General features: G+C 54.1%; 1 protein-coding gene across 9 annotated transcripts in view; it reads right to left on the bottom strand.

Annotated features, from left to right (window-relative positions):
• The window catches only part of DYSF (dysferlin), a 107,450-nt gene that overhangs the window by 57,503 nt on the left and 33,201 nt on the right, over positions 1-16,746 (bottom strand). For 8 of the 9 annotated variants that reach the window (XM_075499422.1, XM_075499426.1, XM_075499430.1 and 5 more), the window contains 7 exons: positions 11,290-11,383; positions 10,862-10,939; positions 5,648-5,829; positions 4,571-4,711; positions 3,279-3,308; positions 2,643-2,669; positions 1,802-1,843 (listed from right to left, as the gene is read on the bottom strand). In XM_075499422.1, coding sequence (XP_075355537.1) covers positions 1,802-1,843; positions 2,643-2,669; positions 3,279-3,308; positions 4,571-4,711; positions 5,648-5,829; positions 10,862-10,939; positions 11,290-11,383 — 594 coding nt within the window. The remainder of the gene's footprint in view (positions 1-1,801; positions 1,844-2,642; positions 2,670-3,278; positions 3,309-4,570; positions 4,712-5,647; positions 5,830-10,861; positions 10,940-11,289; positions 11,384-16,746) is intronic. The other variant, XM_075499423.1, reaches the window with a different exon arrangement.

Genomic DNA, 16,746 nt, shown 5'->3' with positions numbered 1-16,746 from the left:
TGTATGTATATAAATGCTCTACAAAGGGATTTTTCACGGTGGCATGTTAGATATACTATACGCTAAGCTTTAATTTTCATTGGCAGTTGCTGGTGGCTGCTGAATCAAGCTGCTTGTTAGCTGAAGACTTTTGGTAACTCCATTTTGGGATGGATGTCTGGGTTCCCACACAGGGCAGACAGTAAATCTGGGGCAGGCAGTCCCCCCTCTCATGGTCCACATGCTCGCAGAAACGGTTAGTGCTAGCAGGGAAAGGGAAGGTTATCTGGGAGGTGAGTGTCTAAGGAGAAGGGAGAGGTGCAGAGCGTCCCCGGCATCGCTCGGGTGCTCAGCACTTCTGGTAACCCACCGACTTACCCAGAGCCTTAATTTCAGACTCCTAAATGAGACACTGCACCACCAACATGAGCTGATCCTGCCTTGGGGTAAAGGGATAGACCAAATGGCCCTCAAAGAGCCATCCTCAGCTTTTGTTTGTGATCCATAGCACTTAGAGCACATCAAGGTGCCTAAGCATGGACTGAACCAAGAAAAGCCTCAGTCTTTCCTTGTTCAGTGGCATATGTTCATTTCTAGCTTTAAATGTTGTATCTAAGTTGCATAATAGAGATGCAGAAGTCACCTAGCCCATCTCCAAACCCCAAGGCAGGCTCAAACTCCACACAGCCCCTGCGAGATGTCTGCACAGTCTGTTCCCAAAAAGGGAGCTTTTTTCCCTAACAGGGCACCTAAATCTTCACTGATGCAAACATAATCTGTTGCATTTCCTCATAGTCATCGGACTAAAGATCATTTCAACCCTTCTATCCTCTGGCAAATCTGCATGGGAAAAGGGGAAAGCCTTGGGGAAAAAGCTCCTGCCTGCCCTGCGTCCTCCCCAGGTTCAACCTTCACAGAAAGCCAACAGTGCATGCTTGGCTCCTAACGCTGCAAAGTCTTCAGCTAGCGCTAACCATTTCTAAGTCCTTCTCAGTCCCCGCTGCTCTCCTGGTTGTTTTGCAGTCCTTCTCCTGGGCCTCAGCTGAATGCACAAGCAATAAATGTGTCACTAGTTGGGACAGAAATGAGCGGTGAGTCCTGGGGATGAGGCAGGAGCAGGGAGGGTTCAGGGTGGTAGTGGGGAACAAGCAATCCCCAGACACAGCTCTCAATCCAGACACAGCCAGCTGGATAGAGGAGACATCCATGAAAAGACCTGTGGGGTCTGCTGGCAGGTGGGATGGTTTGAATGAGACAAGTCAGAGGGAATCAGGGTGGAAGAGAGCTCTGGAGATCATCTGGTCCAACCTTGACTTTGATACAGGGTTGGAAGAGAGATGAGCGTAAGTCAACACAGATCAGACCAGTTAAAACAGTGGCTGGAAACGTCTCCCAGTTTGAGTGCGCAGCTGGGCCACGTTGTTTCAAGGGGGGCTTAAATCCCAGTGCTTGGAGGGGATCTAGCCCCAAAAGGCTACTCCCATTTGGCTACTCCCAATGGCTACTTCCCATTTGGAAGGAAGCCTGCTGCCAGCCTGGTTGTTCAGATACATCAGGAGCCTGAATGATGCATGTATGAGCCTGATTCTCCATAAGGCTTGTTATCTACTGATAAGGGCACTGGACACCTCAGGTTGGCATCACTCTTTTGGATGCAGCCTCAGTGGGTTGGTCTGGATGGGGTTCCTGCGGGGCAGGTGGGTCAGGCCAGGCCATGTCTGAAGGAGCTGGTCTCTCTGAGAGTCTCTGTCGGGACTTTGCTTGGTTTCTGGGCAAAGGCAGGGGAACAGAGGAGAGTCAAGTGTTTGAGCATAACAGGTACCCATTGGAGGAGCCCCTCGTAGAACAAGGCAGGGGTGCAGAGCTGTGGAGTGCCCCATCCAGAAATGGCAGTGGCAAGAAATGGAGGAGAAAGAGCAGAGAGATGGTTATGTTTACACGAGCTCATCCATCTCGGCCCACACAGAGCACAAAGATGAGCCCCACACCGCCAGGAAAGGCTACTTGGGTGGAAGAAACCCACCTTGCAAAAATGTGTTTATTCCATCCAACCTTTCATGGAAATGTGGCCACGCTTTTTGCATGCCGCAGGTCCCTCCTAGCTCATCTCCCAGGCTTTGGGGTTAACTGTCTCCTAGGGCCACCACAACACTCAAACAGACATGCCCTTATTCAGCCTGTGATCTGCTCTGTAGGATATACAAGGTCTGGGTAGCAACTTTGACAGGTCGCCCAAGCAGCAGCTTGGGATCCTGATGAGAGTATTTCCTTCAGAGCAACCGGAACAGTTCACCACATGCCCCAAATCATGGCAAATTCCCCATGAAAAGTTGCAAATGTTTCAACTGGGATTTCGGTTGAGGTCCAGCCAAAGGTCAGCCCAGCATTTCAGCTTTTGCATGCTTTGTTTGGAGGGGTTGAACGCCAGTAGACCTCATGCACACACATCCCACAAAGGTTAAATATTACCCGACATGCCCTGCCATCGGGAATACTTCTGGGTTAAGCATGGAGCCCATCTACCCTGTCCTGCCGGTGATCGCTCAGGTTACTAAAATCCTGATGCTATTGCCTTGACTCATCTGAAAAGAAGCAACTGCCCCGTGGAGGCACAATTTTAACCATGTCCAAGATGGAGAGACAACTAAATCTTACAGACTCACCTCATCCAGACTGGAGGACAGCTCACTCTGGAGAAGAGGAGGAGAGTACAGAGTTAGAGCAATTCTCATCCATAAGCCCATCCCAGGGCTTATAATTGTAGCTGACAACTGAATAGAAAAAGGCTGCTTTCCATGTTCCTGCACACCACCATCCCCAGGTTTGAGAAGAAATCAGTGCAGGTGACTTAAAACCATTTAAAATCCAGCAGCAATTAATGCCTTTGGCTCAGCCGGGCTGCAGGGTAGGAACGCACCGGAGCAGCTGGGAAGCACAGCCCTTCGTGATGGGAATGCTGAAATTATCGCAGGGCAGGAAGGTAACGGTGTGTTTGAGACCTGAGGAATTATATCAGGAATGGGGTACATTTGCCCTGTCTTAGGGATCAAAAGCGAGCTGCCCCACTCACTCCAGCTTTCTTTACCATCAGCGGAAGGAAATTGGCATCTCTACATGGGGATTCCTTTATCTTAAGATCGGAAGGACCAATTGCCTGCAGAAGCAGGGTTGCAGAGTCGACTGTAAACCTCTGCAGGAGCGGGTGATGGTGCTGGGACCCAGCAGCTCTGTAGGGGCACGGGAGGGGACAGTCTGAGGGGCACAGGACGTGGGAGCTGCAAACAGGGTAATGGCATTACCTCAAAGCCAGGGATGTGATGGACAGCCGGCTGTGGAGAAAAAACACATACTTTCCATTTGCACTCCTGGTGCTAACTCAGCTTTATCTGACAGAGAAACATCAGTCCTCCCATGGCCACATGCTTCCCCCCCTCCATGCCCAGTGCTGGGCTCCAAAAAGCCTGGGCACGAGGGCAGGGCTCTCCGTCCCCCAAGGAGGCACATTTGAGCAGAGCCTCAAATCCACCCAGCTGCTTTCTGCTAGGATCAAACAAGGTCCTTAGAGAGGACCTCCCTTTCCAAAGTCTTCCCCGCCCAGTTCAGTAACTTGTGAGGGGGGTGAGGAGGAAGAAGAGGCTGCATGCAGATGATTCAGTGCCCCATCCCGACAGCAGAGACATCCCCTGACCTCCACCCAGCAGCCCCTCACTGCTGCAGAAAAGGCTTGTACCCAGCGCACCCAGCCCCGCAGCTGCAGCAGCATCGTGCGCGGAGCGCAGCATCCCTCCCGGAGCAGAGCTGGGACCTACATCGGACCCTCGTTCCCAGTTAGCACCTTGGGGCCGGGAGGGAGGAACAGGACAGGGAGATTTAGCCTTCCAGTCCATCCACTGTCCCTGGCATAGAGGCACATCTGGGCTGCAGCCAGGCGCCGCGGCCAGTGGAAAAGCCAGAGACGAGAGAGGCGAGGGGGTGGTGTACGCAGGGGGACAGGGAGGGTGGGAAAGCACACGCCAGCACACTGGGGCATGATGAGGAGTCCCTCCTGCCCGGGTTGGCTCCGAAGCGCAGCCTCCTTCCCCCGTGGCTTGTTACATGAACGGCCAGCACTGAGCGCTTGCTGCAGGAGTAACCGCCCGCTTCAGCTCTCATAAACCCCTCCGGAAATTAACTCTGAGCAAAGGGCAGCGATCTGGGGCCAAATGCACCAGACTCTTCCCACGATGCAGAGGTGCCAAGGTTCTGAGCTCAGCACCGCAGCCGGCTAGGCTGGCAGGGCGTGAGCGGTGCTTCCCGAACCGGTAGCCAGCAGCCCAGGCTGCGGTCCAGCACCGAGCCTCTTCCCATAGGGCTTTCTAAATGCCTCCCATCACACGGCTGCGGTGCAGCCAGCGCTGAGCATCGCAGCCAGGTCTGCTCAGTGCAGCCGTCCTGGTGAAACTGAGGACAGGCAGCCGCAGAGCTGCTGAGCCCAGGCGGGCATAGCTCAGTGCTGAGCAAAGGTTGGATCCTGGCAGGTGCTGCGAGGCTCCAAGAGAAGAAGTCAGCATTGCAATTAGAGACAGGATCAGGTCCAAGATGGGGAGCTCACCTTCTCCCTCTGAATCAGCTCAAAGGCAGCCAGCAGCTCCCCGACGTTTCTGTTCGCCTTGATGACCGGGTGCCAGGAGAGCCGTGGCGAGCGCACCAGGCTGGGCTTGCAAATGCAGCGCCCCATGAACTCATCCGCACCCTGAAAGGCAATCACAGGCATGGGGAGCTTTCTTCCCACCCCGCTTCCCAGTGGAGTCCATCACCACGCACCCACATCTCAGCCAAGACCCTATCAATCAAAAATCAGGCTCAATGTCTGAACCATTATGGGACCAGTTCAGAAAAAAAGATAGCTTTGATGCCCATATAGACTAAAGTTTTCAATCTCCTCCCTGTAACTACTAGGGCTAGAAACGCACTCTTTCTTATGCATTTCGGCTTAAACAGGAGGTGAAATTCCTACAGTACCACACGATTTCCAGAGCAGGAACTCTGAGTATAACATTAAGTATCGGTAACTCTTAAAAAGCCCATTCACTGGTCAGCAACGGGACCTTCAGTTGCCTTTGCTGCTTCCTGATGGTGTCCTTTGGAGGAGGGAGGGCAGAAGTGTTTCCGAGAGGTTCCTGAGACATTCCTGAGACGTATTCTACATGTTTTTCACTTATGCGCTGCTCTTACGCACCGCCTGAAATCCCTTCTGTTCTTGTGACAGGCTACAGCCCAGTGTTTCTAGGAAGGACTGGAGGTGATCTCACCAGCCCCCTAAATGCCATCACTACAAGGCCCTTTGGATACCTTTGGGCAGCTGAGCAAACAACAGTGTATCATCCCCTACTGCACAACTGCTTTAAAACCTGTCCCAAGCTTTTTCCACAAGGAAATACGGTTAATTTGGCCACTCTACAAAACACAATGTAGATGCAGCTTTGGTGGCTAGAGCAGGGCCACCAAGGACGTCACTAGCAGAGCTGTTTGCTGAATTTTTGTCTTCTGAGTGTCCTGCTCAATGTCTGAGCCACCCAGAAGGTGCTACAGCATTGCACTCCAGAGGGCAGGAGCGATGCCATGTGTTTGTCCCATCTACCCAAGCACACTCACACCATGAAGGTCCAGCTCATGCCGACACACTTACGTAAGTGTCGTGGTCATATATTTCCACCACGATGTTGGGAGGGCAGTCAGATATGTTCTGGGGGTCCCCAAAGATCTCTATCTCATAGAAGATGAGTGTCTGGTCCCAGGTGGGGTTCAAGGTGTTCTTGATCACCACTGTCTTCTGGCTTTGGTGGAGGAAGGAGACAATGGCATAAGGATCTGCAAGGGATGTTAGACAAGAGGCAAAGGATGAATTAGAGCTACCGGTCTAGGAAGGAGAAAGCAATTCACAGTCATTCAAAGGCCAATGGGCTGTGCAGGGAAGAATGGGAACAGGCCGAAGGAGCTGCAAGTCTTTTAGAAACAGCAATGACATTCCCATCATGTCCCAGGCAACTCCAACTGAGAAGAGAATGAAGCCAAGTTCTCCGACACTTATCCCTATACACCACTTATTCGCAGCTCAGGTACTTCCCAAGCTAGGTGTGACGTCTGTATGTTTAGCAACCCTGTAAAGGGGTTGTCTTCCACAGACTTGCCCTGTCTCTCTTAAACCCACCATATGCTCCAGTGAGGACTCAAAACTGCATGAAGAACCATCTTCTCATGGTTTTTTTGCAGTACTCAGCTCCTTCTATCTCCATCAGAGGCTCCCCAGTTCTTGCATTAGGAGAGAAGGAGCAGTCCACCCCTGCCCACCTGCACTGACACTTAAGGTTCTGCAGGTTTCCACCACGCCAACCCTAAAACATCTCTTTTTCAAGCTGAAGAGTCTCAGTCTATGGAGTTATTCCTCATAAAGGACCAATCCAGACCCCTGTTCATTCCAGATCTTCTCGGGACAAGGCAACCACAGTGGTCCACACAACTTGGCTGTCTATCTGTGCAAAGCCCTTCCTTCTTATCCCACAGCAGCTTCCTTTCCTTAAAAAACTTTGATGAAGGATTTTTTTTGCCAAAAATCTTTTGGACATCCAATAACACCATGTTAACTGGAGCAACCTTATCCTCTGGCTTGTGATAGCTCCAGCTGGTGGAGACACCGTGACCTTCCCTGGCCACATCTCCCAGCACTCCACTGCTGGAGCATTAGAAATTTCCTTGCTGTCTGACTTGATCTGTCGTGGTCCAGGTTATTCTCATGACTCCCCACCCTGTCCACCAGCAGAGAGGTAACACAAATGGTTCACCTATTGCCCCAAGGGCTGGGGTTTTCTCCCAAAAGATGACTCTACAAGGATGACTGTTTCAATGGTGATAACATGGCCATCTTCCAGCACAGCAGAGAGCATGAACTGTTTCCACAAGGCAAACAATCTTTCCCAGGGAGATGCAGGAGGTACCAGAACTGCCCATGTGGGTGAGCAGTGACTTCAGGTCACCTCTTGCTGTGAAGACCAGACCATGAAGAAGGTGGCTGGGACGTTACTGCCTCCTTTGTGGGGTCTTTAACATCTCCAGAAGGGACAGGAACTGAGGTTGCAGCCAGCAACTGGCCAGACTCATCCTCTCAGCCCCTTTGCATGAGCTTTGGTAACCATCATGTCTTGGGGAGGGTTTTGGGTTCCCAGCACTCCAGGTTACCCCACCTGGTCTCCAGCTGCCCCACTAGATTGCTCCGGGTCTCCCTTAGGGCTGCTGCATCACATCTGCCAGCCCCATGCAGACGTCTCAGGTACTCCAGGGTCTCATCAGACCCCTGTACTCAGGCACTGAGCTGGAACCAAAGTGCCTCACCCCTAACTTGGGACAAAGCCAGAGGTTTCTCAGGGCGAGACAGCAGCAAATAGCGAGGAGTAGCCTCGCTTAACAACCAAAGCAATTAACACAGGAAGCCTGAGATCAATTAACAACTGAAACATGAAACCTGAGCCCTCTCTAATGCCTTCCCTTCCAGAGAGCTTCAAAGAGCATGTGGCCCAAACCTGCTGTGGACATCCAGCCTGCACCAGCAGTGGCACTGGGCATGGGGACAGGACGGGCGGTGGCGGAACCAGGACCAAGGGCTGGGTGAGAGGCTTGAAACATGCCCTGGGAATCACATTGTAAGACCCCATGGAGACTGAACACCCTTTATCACCTGATAGCGCCTACTGGTCCTTGTCAGGGATGAGACCTCCATGATTGCTGCATCCCACCTGACTGGTCCCAGCTGGACCCCTGAGCTCTGGTTGCCTTCAAAGCCCAACCTCCATGGTGGCAGAAGGCATCACAGGCCTTTTTGGAAGGACACAGGCCACCTCCTCCGCCTAGCACCCAGCATGACGTGCCACCACCACAAGACACAGATGCACCGTACGGTGTATGGGGGTCCACCAGCATGCAGCAGGGTACCACCTGGGTCACCCCAAAGCCAATCCCAAGAGATCTACCAGCGGCCAGAAGCATGGCAGACCCTACAAACGCAACCCGTAGTGCTCGGCGCTGCGCAAACCCCCCACGGTCCCAGGAGGGGTCCCACCACCCTGCAGAACAGCGTGCACACGCCAACACCAGCACTGTCAGGAGACTGTGAGCTTAGGCTGGGAGCAAAACGTGTCCTGCCTACCCTGGAGATGGAGGTGCATCCCCCAGGCACCTGAACGTGGGGCCGGCTGAGCAGGGCTGCATCCCCCACCCTCTCTCCCCTCTTCCAGGGGTGGGGGGGTCAAGGGGGTGTATTTTCTTTCCTGGCGTCCAGACCACAGCAGACGTGTTTAATGAGCCGGGGCTGTTTGCGAGGTGGCCGGCTGGAGAGAGCACTATTCACGCTGGGAAGAACCTTTTCCACTTACGCGCTTTTTTCCAGTAAGAGGAAAGCAGAATGCGTTACAATAAACAAAAAAACCATGGATTTGGATTTGCTTTTTTGCTCTTTTTTTTTTTTTCCCCCCTCTTCTTCTTTTTAAAGGAGGCCTCTATAAAGCCCCTTTGTTTAGACCCTCGTGTGCACAGAAGGTTTATTTTTATAACTGTGTAAAGCCCCCTTAATGAACTCCTTTATGCTTTGTTAAGGCAGCGGAGATCACAATTCCACATTGTGGCATGTTGTTACTCATGTTGTCCTTGGCCGGGTTTTTCCAAAGGAAGGGACTCCCCTCCCCGCTCCGCCGATCGGGGCCATGAGATCACCTCGGTCCCCACCACTTCGAACAACAAACCCTTTGTGGAGGCGGAGGGGAGACGGGACCTCGGTGGGCGCAGACACTGGGTGATTGTTTGGGTGCTCTGCACCTCTCCAGGGCATTTCTGCACACCCACCCCCCTCAAGCCCCTCTACTTCAAAATACTGGGGGAAGGAGGAGCCCCTTGGAACTGCGGTCCTGCTGCCTGGCACGGTGACGCCCGGCTGTCCCCGCAGGCTGCTCCCCACTGTGGGTCCCCACCCTGCACCACTTCGGGGGGCTGTCCCGGTATCCCATCCGAGATCCGTCACCCCCATGCCAACACTGGTAGGCAATCCCATGCCCAGCCCCTCTGCAAATCCCCGTGGCAGACGGTCAGTGACAGCCTTGGAGGTCTGCTGGATGGCTCCTGCCTGCGGGCATCACTGCGGAGGGGTGTGAGTGCTCCGGGGATACCTGCCCCGGGACCCGCTCACATCTCAGATGTGGGCCCCACCACACAGCAATGAACCGACGGGGGACTTTTTGCATTGCCCCAGCTCCGGCTCTGACTCAGAGGTAGACGGCAACATGCCCACTGTCCTGCTTTCCCACCTTAAAATGACACTGCAGAGCATTAACGGGTGTGGGCAAAGGCAGCTTTGGTCACAAGCACCAAAGAGCCATGGGGCCACCTGGCTGGGATGGCCCAGCCCATGGGGAGGAGGATGTAGGACCCCTTGGCTGCCGGGCAACTGGTCCCTGCTCAGGTCACACGTGAAGGACCATTCCTGGCACGTCCTCCCACCTCCGCAGCCACGCTTCAGCCTCTGCTGCAAACAAAATTATCCTAAAACCAAACCACCTACACCCAAGCACCCTTCAGCGCCAAAAGATAACAGAGCTGCCCAACAGATAAGGTGACATATCTTATTCCGACTTGATTTCTTAACCCAGAAAACATGACCTCAGCACAGGACGCCCTGACCACATCAGCTCAAGTCTGGCAGTTTCAGAAGTGCCTGAAGCTGTGCTGGGAACACGCTGAGCAGCAGGACATGGAAAGCTCCTCACTCAAAGCCTAGGACACCCTTTTCTCCACCTGGGACCGCACTTTTTTCCATGAAGGGGCATTTTTTACAGTCCAGTCTGAAGGATGCCTGGTTCAGGTATCAGCTCCATCAAAGACACCCCCCCCCCAAGCCATCGCCTCCCAGCCCCCTTGCAAAGTTTCCAGGATGGAGAGCAGAGGAGCAGCAGCTCAATTTAATGTTCGGTCGTGAAAACAAATACGAACCGTTTTACAGATTTGCCAGTGTTGGGTATTTTCCTTTCCAACCATATTTTCAATCAATTCTTTCATTCCTAATAAACGGGGTCTCCCTTCTTCAGCCTTGATCCCTTCCCCAAACCATAGGACAAATCCCCTCCACAAACCCCAAACCCAGGAGACTGCTCCCCCCCTGCCCTGCAAGGGTGGGCAAGAGGCTGGCCAGGATTCAACCAGCTGGGAGCAAGCTGGATGCTAAGGGCACATGAATCTGACCAGAAACTTCATGAAGATACCAGAGAAGACGGTGCCTGTCTGCTCCGAGGTCCTAATTACACCCTTGCACCCTTTTTAATTTTTCTGAGCACTTCTCTTGGAGGTTTCTGCCCTGTGCTCCATCATCTCAACACCAGCCCGGAGACCTCCATCCTCCCTGCAGTCCCCCAGCTCGCACGCTGCGTGGGGGGACGGCTCAAGGCGATGTGCCACGGTAAACATCCCTGCCCTCCACTCTGTTTTTATTTGTCATGCCCCTGAGCCATCTGCTACCCAGCCTTGCCACCAGCTTTCAGCGTCACCTCGGGTCGGGGAGAAGGAGCTATTAGCAAAGCAAACAGCTCTGACTCACGGCTGACCTGGCTAACTTGTGGTTTCTGGTTGGTTTCTCACATAAGAGTTCTTGAAACTCTGATTTTTTTGCTGATGGGAAATCAAGCTACCAGGCTGGTTGCTTAGGGAAAGCCTCGTGCCGCTGTCTTTTGTTGTTTGGCTGCCAAACACCCCTCATTTCACATTAATAAATACCCCAAAGCTTGCTTTACAGACTTCACTACTCCCTAGCATTCATTACAGCACTAATTACAAGCACAAACAAGCGGACGTGAGCATTTGGGCTTACCTGAAAAGCTGTCCTTATCCATGGCGATCAGATCCCGCGCTTGGTACATGTAGCAGCGGAGGTGGTATCTGTTCCCACCTGTATAGAGGAATGAGAAACAGTTAAGAGATGAGCCCAGGGATGAGTGCAGGGCACCAGGGGAACAGATGGGTTTTTAACCAGCCCCAGGCTCGTGTCTGAGGGCAACTTGGCTTGATCCTTCCCGTGGCTTCCCAAGAGAGCACCCAGCCCTGAGTATGTCAATGTTCCCAGGGGGACAAGCCGTGCCCCATCCTTACCCACCCCCCTCTTTCCATCCACCTGCACTCGAGGTGGGTGAGAGGAAGAGGATGGGAAATGCTCAGCTGTGGTGTCCCCACAGCAGAGACCCCGTGCCACGACTCGCTGCAGGGGAACTGCACCCTTGCCTCCGACCCTTGGGGCCTTACAGTCAAATATGCATGAGATGGTGGGTCTGTTGACACCGAAACTGAGGGTGGAGATGGATTTGCCATCGTCACTCTTGTCGTCGGTCACTCCCCCCTGCAAGAGAAAGCAAGGCAAGGTCGGTCATGCCGGGACCCCCTCCGCAGCCGAGGCTCCCTGTGGGATGGGGTCCTCTAGGGTATTATCCACATGGGTGTCCAAGAGGACTTTTGGCTTCCCCGTGGAGGGACCCTCAGGCTCTTCTGCCCCAGGAGGGCAGAGAGGACCCAGCTCCTGATCCATGCCATGCCGGGAGGGAACACAACACGACAACAAAAGCAGCCCAAGGGTCACCAATTCACATCCCGCCTCCCAGCATCTCACCAGCACGGGAAAGCCTCTCCACAAAGTTCATCATTCTTGGAGCAGTAGTTAAAACAATTTCACTACGTCCCCTTGCAAGCAAAATTAATGGAGTATAAACTTTGTGAACAGTGATACAGACACTGCCAAATGCAGCCAAATGTCCCATTTGCTGCCCGGGGGGGAGCCTCGGCCGACCTTGGCCATCGCTCTTCCCTCTTCTTGTATTCACCGACGAGAGCTGGCCTTTTATCACCTCCTAATTGCCGCATTCAGCTTGAAATATTTAGTTGCAGGAAAAGGAGCCTAAAGGTAACTTCCTGGTGATTGTAAATCTGATCTTTAAATAGTTTTTGATTATCGAGTGCTAGGGAGAGACAGGAGGGGTGTTTAAAGAAAAAAGGAAAAGAAAGAAGGCAAAAAGGAAAAGAAAGAAGGCAAAAAGGAAAAGAAAGAAGGAAAAAAGGAAAAGAAAGAAGGAAAAAAGGAAAAGAAAGAAGGAAAAAAGGAAAAGAAAGAAGGAAAAAAGGAAAAAAAGCGGGTCCAGGATGGAGTTTCAGAGCCCGGGGCTGCCTGGTTCCCAAAAACACGTCAGGAGCTTAGGTGGTCTGCAGAGCCCTCCTTGCCTTTCCAGGCGGGAATCGCAATTACCGTGACATTGTCTGCAGAGGAAGCCCTGGGGTTTGCGCTGTATTTACGGCAGTGAGGTCACGCCAAGGGTTTGCAAGGCAACCTCCAGCGCTGCCTTCCCTTCCTCGCCTCCCCTCCCCGCAAGAGCTGAATAGCTCCTCAGTTATTTTTATGACCTTTCTGCCCAGCGGACCGCCGGTCCCCCCAGTCTCCCCAGCCTGACCTGCGCCTGCTGCCAGCCTGGGGAAGGGCAAGTGGAGGAGACCAGAAGCCGAGACAGGCAGGGATTGCTCCCTGAAACCCTCAGCAAGGGCTTGGGGACCCTCAGTCTGTCCATCATGGGGAAGGGGGGCTCCTCACACCCCAAAACACCATGGAAAGCACGCCTTGGAGAGGGCAAGCTGGAAAACGCTCTTGCTCAGGACGATGATTCGCCCTTTGGGGTCTCCACGCAGGACGGAGCACCTCCATGATCTCCTCCCTTCGCCCCATCCCCACGGGGTTCCCAGGCGCCAGGACCCGCAGTGGGACCCTGTGCACGGTGCAATGCAACACCTATACGCCTCGGGTGTAAGAGCACCAGGGGACAGGCACCCTCATCCTGGTGGCATCCCACTGCTCTGCCCTGAGCAGGACTCCTCTGCAGCTGGGCTCTTCCACCAGGACCTCCATGCTCAGCACGACCAGTTGGTAGTTTGGGCACAAAGCTACAGACCCCCACCCTGGCCAAACCCCGGGTTAACTCATGTCCCCACTCTTCTCCTGCCCAGGGAGCGGTGGTTCAATCACGCCTGTTGCAGAGCCAAAGCTGGAGCGTAAGCACCAGCAGAAACAGGCAAGATTTTCCAGCCTGGCATGGAAAACCCAAAGCTCTCCGTTGGCCAAAGGTTTCCCTCGGCTGATTTTTGGAGGAGGATGGGAGGAAATGGGGCTTGCAGGGTGGGAGGGCTGCTCGCAGCTCCAGGGCAGAGCCACTGGGCTTTCCATCAGAAACCAGAGACAGCCTCAAGCTGCAGAGCTTGGCTCTGGGCTTCCCAGAAATTGGACTGAGAGGTGGCCAGGGGCCACACCATGTCCCGTGGTCCTTCTCTTTTAATGACTGTCACTGATGAGCAAGCTGCCAAACGGCAGGTCCCAGAAAAGCTGGGACACACTATTACAGAGAGGGAAACCCAGGAACAAGCTGATATGATGGAGGTGATGGCCAAGTCATCAAGCCCGAGGGAAAGGAAGGCTGCCCAGCTTATATGGGGAGGACGCACAGGTGAAATACAGGCAAAAAGAGAGGGAATGACAGCGTAGTGCTGCAAGCAGCGGTGTTACGCTGGCTCCGCGTTTCAGGTATGGGTGGGAGTGCTAAAAGCCTTCTGCATCACCAACTTCTGGGTCTCAAGCTCCCCATTAGTCAGCTGGGACCCATCGTGAGAAGCAATACGCACCATGTGCTTTGTGGGTGTCCCCAAGGGTAGAGGGGGATGCCAAGTCACAGCCAACGGAGATGGCAGGGTGGACATGGAAAGGGCAAAGGGGGTGGCCTGGAGGATGGGATGGTTTGCCCAGGACACTCATGGGCTCACCACGGGTCTACTTCCCTGAGTCCTGCTGTGAGCCACCTGTGGATGGTACTAAGACGTGGGTGGCTGCAGGAAGGCTCCAGGGACTTCCGAGAAAATGGCACACCAGGAAAGAAAGAGCCACCAGCCTTCTGCATTGGAGATCCCATAGCTGGGGGCAGCAGATAGCTGAGAGCGCAGGTGAATCAGTGGGAAGCAACGTCTGAGGCAGCTCAGACCACCCCAACGGGCACCCCAAATCCGTCACGCTAATTGCATCCAAGGCAGCCAAAACCAAGTGCCACATGGCAGCACCACAAGCCCTCACAGCAGCACGTGGCCCGGCTTCAGGCAGCACCACCCTGCGAGCAGCCGCGCTGCCCGGCCCCGATGCTGCTCTCCATGGGACGGGGGATTGGGGAATGTCCCCCTCTCCCCGTTGTTTGGGGTCAGGGGAAGGATGGAGCATATGTGAGCAGCAAAATAAAAGTCTTCGAGCAAAAGTAGGAGTGAGCGTATGCTTGGGGAGAGCGAGCGTGCAAAAGAAATCATGCACGCATGCGCATGCAAGTTTGTGTGGGTCTGGGGCGGTCATGACGCAGTGGGGCTGGGTGAGGGGCGCAAGCTGGGGTGACCCTGGGCACACAGCAGCCCCCCAGCTCTTCCTGCTGCAGGGAGCTGGGCCGGCTTGGAGCAGACACTCGCACCCCGCACGTGGTGCTGAACAGACGCTGAGCTCACCCTGCAAAGCTGCTGAGCCCCACGCACGGCCCCGGGGCTGCATCTGCTCAGCTCCACCATCGGAGTGGGATTTTTCTGGGGAAGCCTCCCTCGAGGAGTCACCAGCTCCTACAAAACCCTGCTCAGCAGCTGGGCAACCCACTGGGGCTCTGCTTTCCAGCTGCTCCTGGCTCTGGGTCCCCCTGATCCCGAGGTGCTGGGGTTCAGCAAGTCTTTACGGCAACGATTGCTCAGTTTGGTAAAGCCGGAGCAATGCACACGGAGCATCCCCAGGAACAGGGAGGCCCAGAAACCCCGAGCACCATCCACACATTCCTGCATCCAAGACACATTCCTTCTGGTCATGTTTGGTATTATCTTCCTGTTGGAAACCAACCCTTTCGAATAGCTCGGGGAATTAGCACTTGGGATGTTGGCTTGTTCTGCCTGAGTTTGCACTTTAATCCTCCCTCTGCTTCGGTTTCCCTGCACCGCTGTATGGCTCCTTTGCTGGACAGGCTCCGGGCAACCCATGCCACAACCACAAAATCGCACAAATGCCTTTTGCGGAGAAGGCAGCAGATAACAGGGACGGGATGGAGCAGACAGGAGGGGCTTTGGGAGGCTCCGGCCGCCGGTGGCAGCCCTGGCCCCAGACCTGGGTAAAATCTGAGCTGGGGGGGTGCTCCAGGCTCCCTCCCCTGACAGCATCTTTATTCTGCTTCAGTGTGATCAGAGCTGGCAGCAGCAGCTCAAAATTCCAGCTGCTGCCCCACCTGGGTGCCCTTCTCGGACTCTGCATCCCTCACACCTCAGCCTTCAAAAGCTACCGCCCTCTGCCTGCGTTAAAAAAGCGTTAGAAATAGATATAGCGGAAAATCAGTGCCCACCCTTCCCAGCCCCCAGCACCCACTCATATTTTCCCATCCTCGGCACCACTTCACCCCACCACCCTGATCCCAGCCGAGTCCTTCATCCCGCTTGCGGCTCCAGCAGATGGAGAGGTTGACCCTGTGCAGGTCCGGAGGGTCTGGGGTTGCTGGATGGGAGACGCTATGTAAATGTAGGTATTATTTTGGGATGGAGCATCCTGGAAAAATACGTAAGTCATTCAAGTGAGAGAGGAGAGCTGGAAAGGCATGAAGCTGCAAAACCAGAAAGTATGGCAAGATCATTTATAAAGCAATACGCAGAAAACCAAGCAACCACAGAAAATGCGGCCAGTAACCCCAAAATATGAGGGCACTGAGGCGAGCCAGAGTGACCTACTGCAGAGGGGAATTCGGCGAGCGGAGCCCAAAGGGCGGGCGGGCTGGTCCTGCACCCGCCGGGCTGCTGGGAGCCAGAGCCAGGGCTGGGGAGGAATTCACCTGCCGCTCTCCCAGGCTGCTCCCTCCCGAGCTGTCACCCTGCGGGGACAGCATCCCCCGACATCTCCGTGCCTCAAGGAAATACTACTCCTTGTCAGATGCCATCACCCTGCCCGAGCGATGGTTCAACTCCCAGGAGCAGCACGGTCCTACAGCAACGGGACCTGGTGCTCCCCCGGGACCCTGCTGGGTTTTCTTTGTGTTTTGCCAAGATTCAAGCAGGGAAAATTTATGCTTCAGGCATTTGCTCGGTGTAAGGGAATGGGATGTCTGCACTGGGCTCGTATAGGAGCCACAGTGACATTTAGGGCAGTGTTTGCTGGGGAAGGGGGAGAAAGAAAAGAAAAGCAAGGCAAGGCAAGGCATGGCAAGGCATGGCATGGCGAGACAAGGCATGGCATGGCAAGGCATGGCATGGCATGGCAAGGCAAGGCATGGCATGGCAAGATAAGGCATGGCATGGCAAGATAAGGCATGGCAAGGCATGGCAAGGCATGGCAAGGCATGGCAAGACAAGGCATGGCAAGGCATGGCATGGCAAGGCAAGGCATGGCAAGGCATGGCATGGCAAGGCATGGCAAGACAAGGCATGGCATGGCAAGGCATGGCAAGGCAAGGCAAGGCACAGCGTGGCAAGGCATGGCAAGGCATGGCAAGGCATGGCATGGCAAGACAAGGCATGGCATGACAAGGCAAGGCATGGCATGGCAAGGCATGGCAAGGCAGAACGACTGCTTTTTTTGCTAGAATTGTTTTCAGTTAGAAAATAAGCAAAATAATAAACTGGAGTTGTTACATGACACTGTAATAAAAGTTATAGACGTAACCTTGGCCTAAAGATAAA

This window comes from Mycteria americana, chromosome 4 (assembly GCF_035582795.1).
Source record: "Mycteria americana isolate JAX WOST 10 ecotype Jacksonville Zoo and Gardens chromosome 4, USCA_MyAme_1.0, whole genome shotgun sequence".
NCBI lineage: Eukaryota > Metazoa > Chordata > Aves > Ciconiiformes > Ciconiidae > Mycteria > Mycteria americana.
The sequence above is the reverse complement of the archived record's forward strand: the minus strand, read 5'-3'. Positions and strand labels throughout refer to the sequence as shown.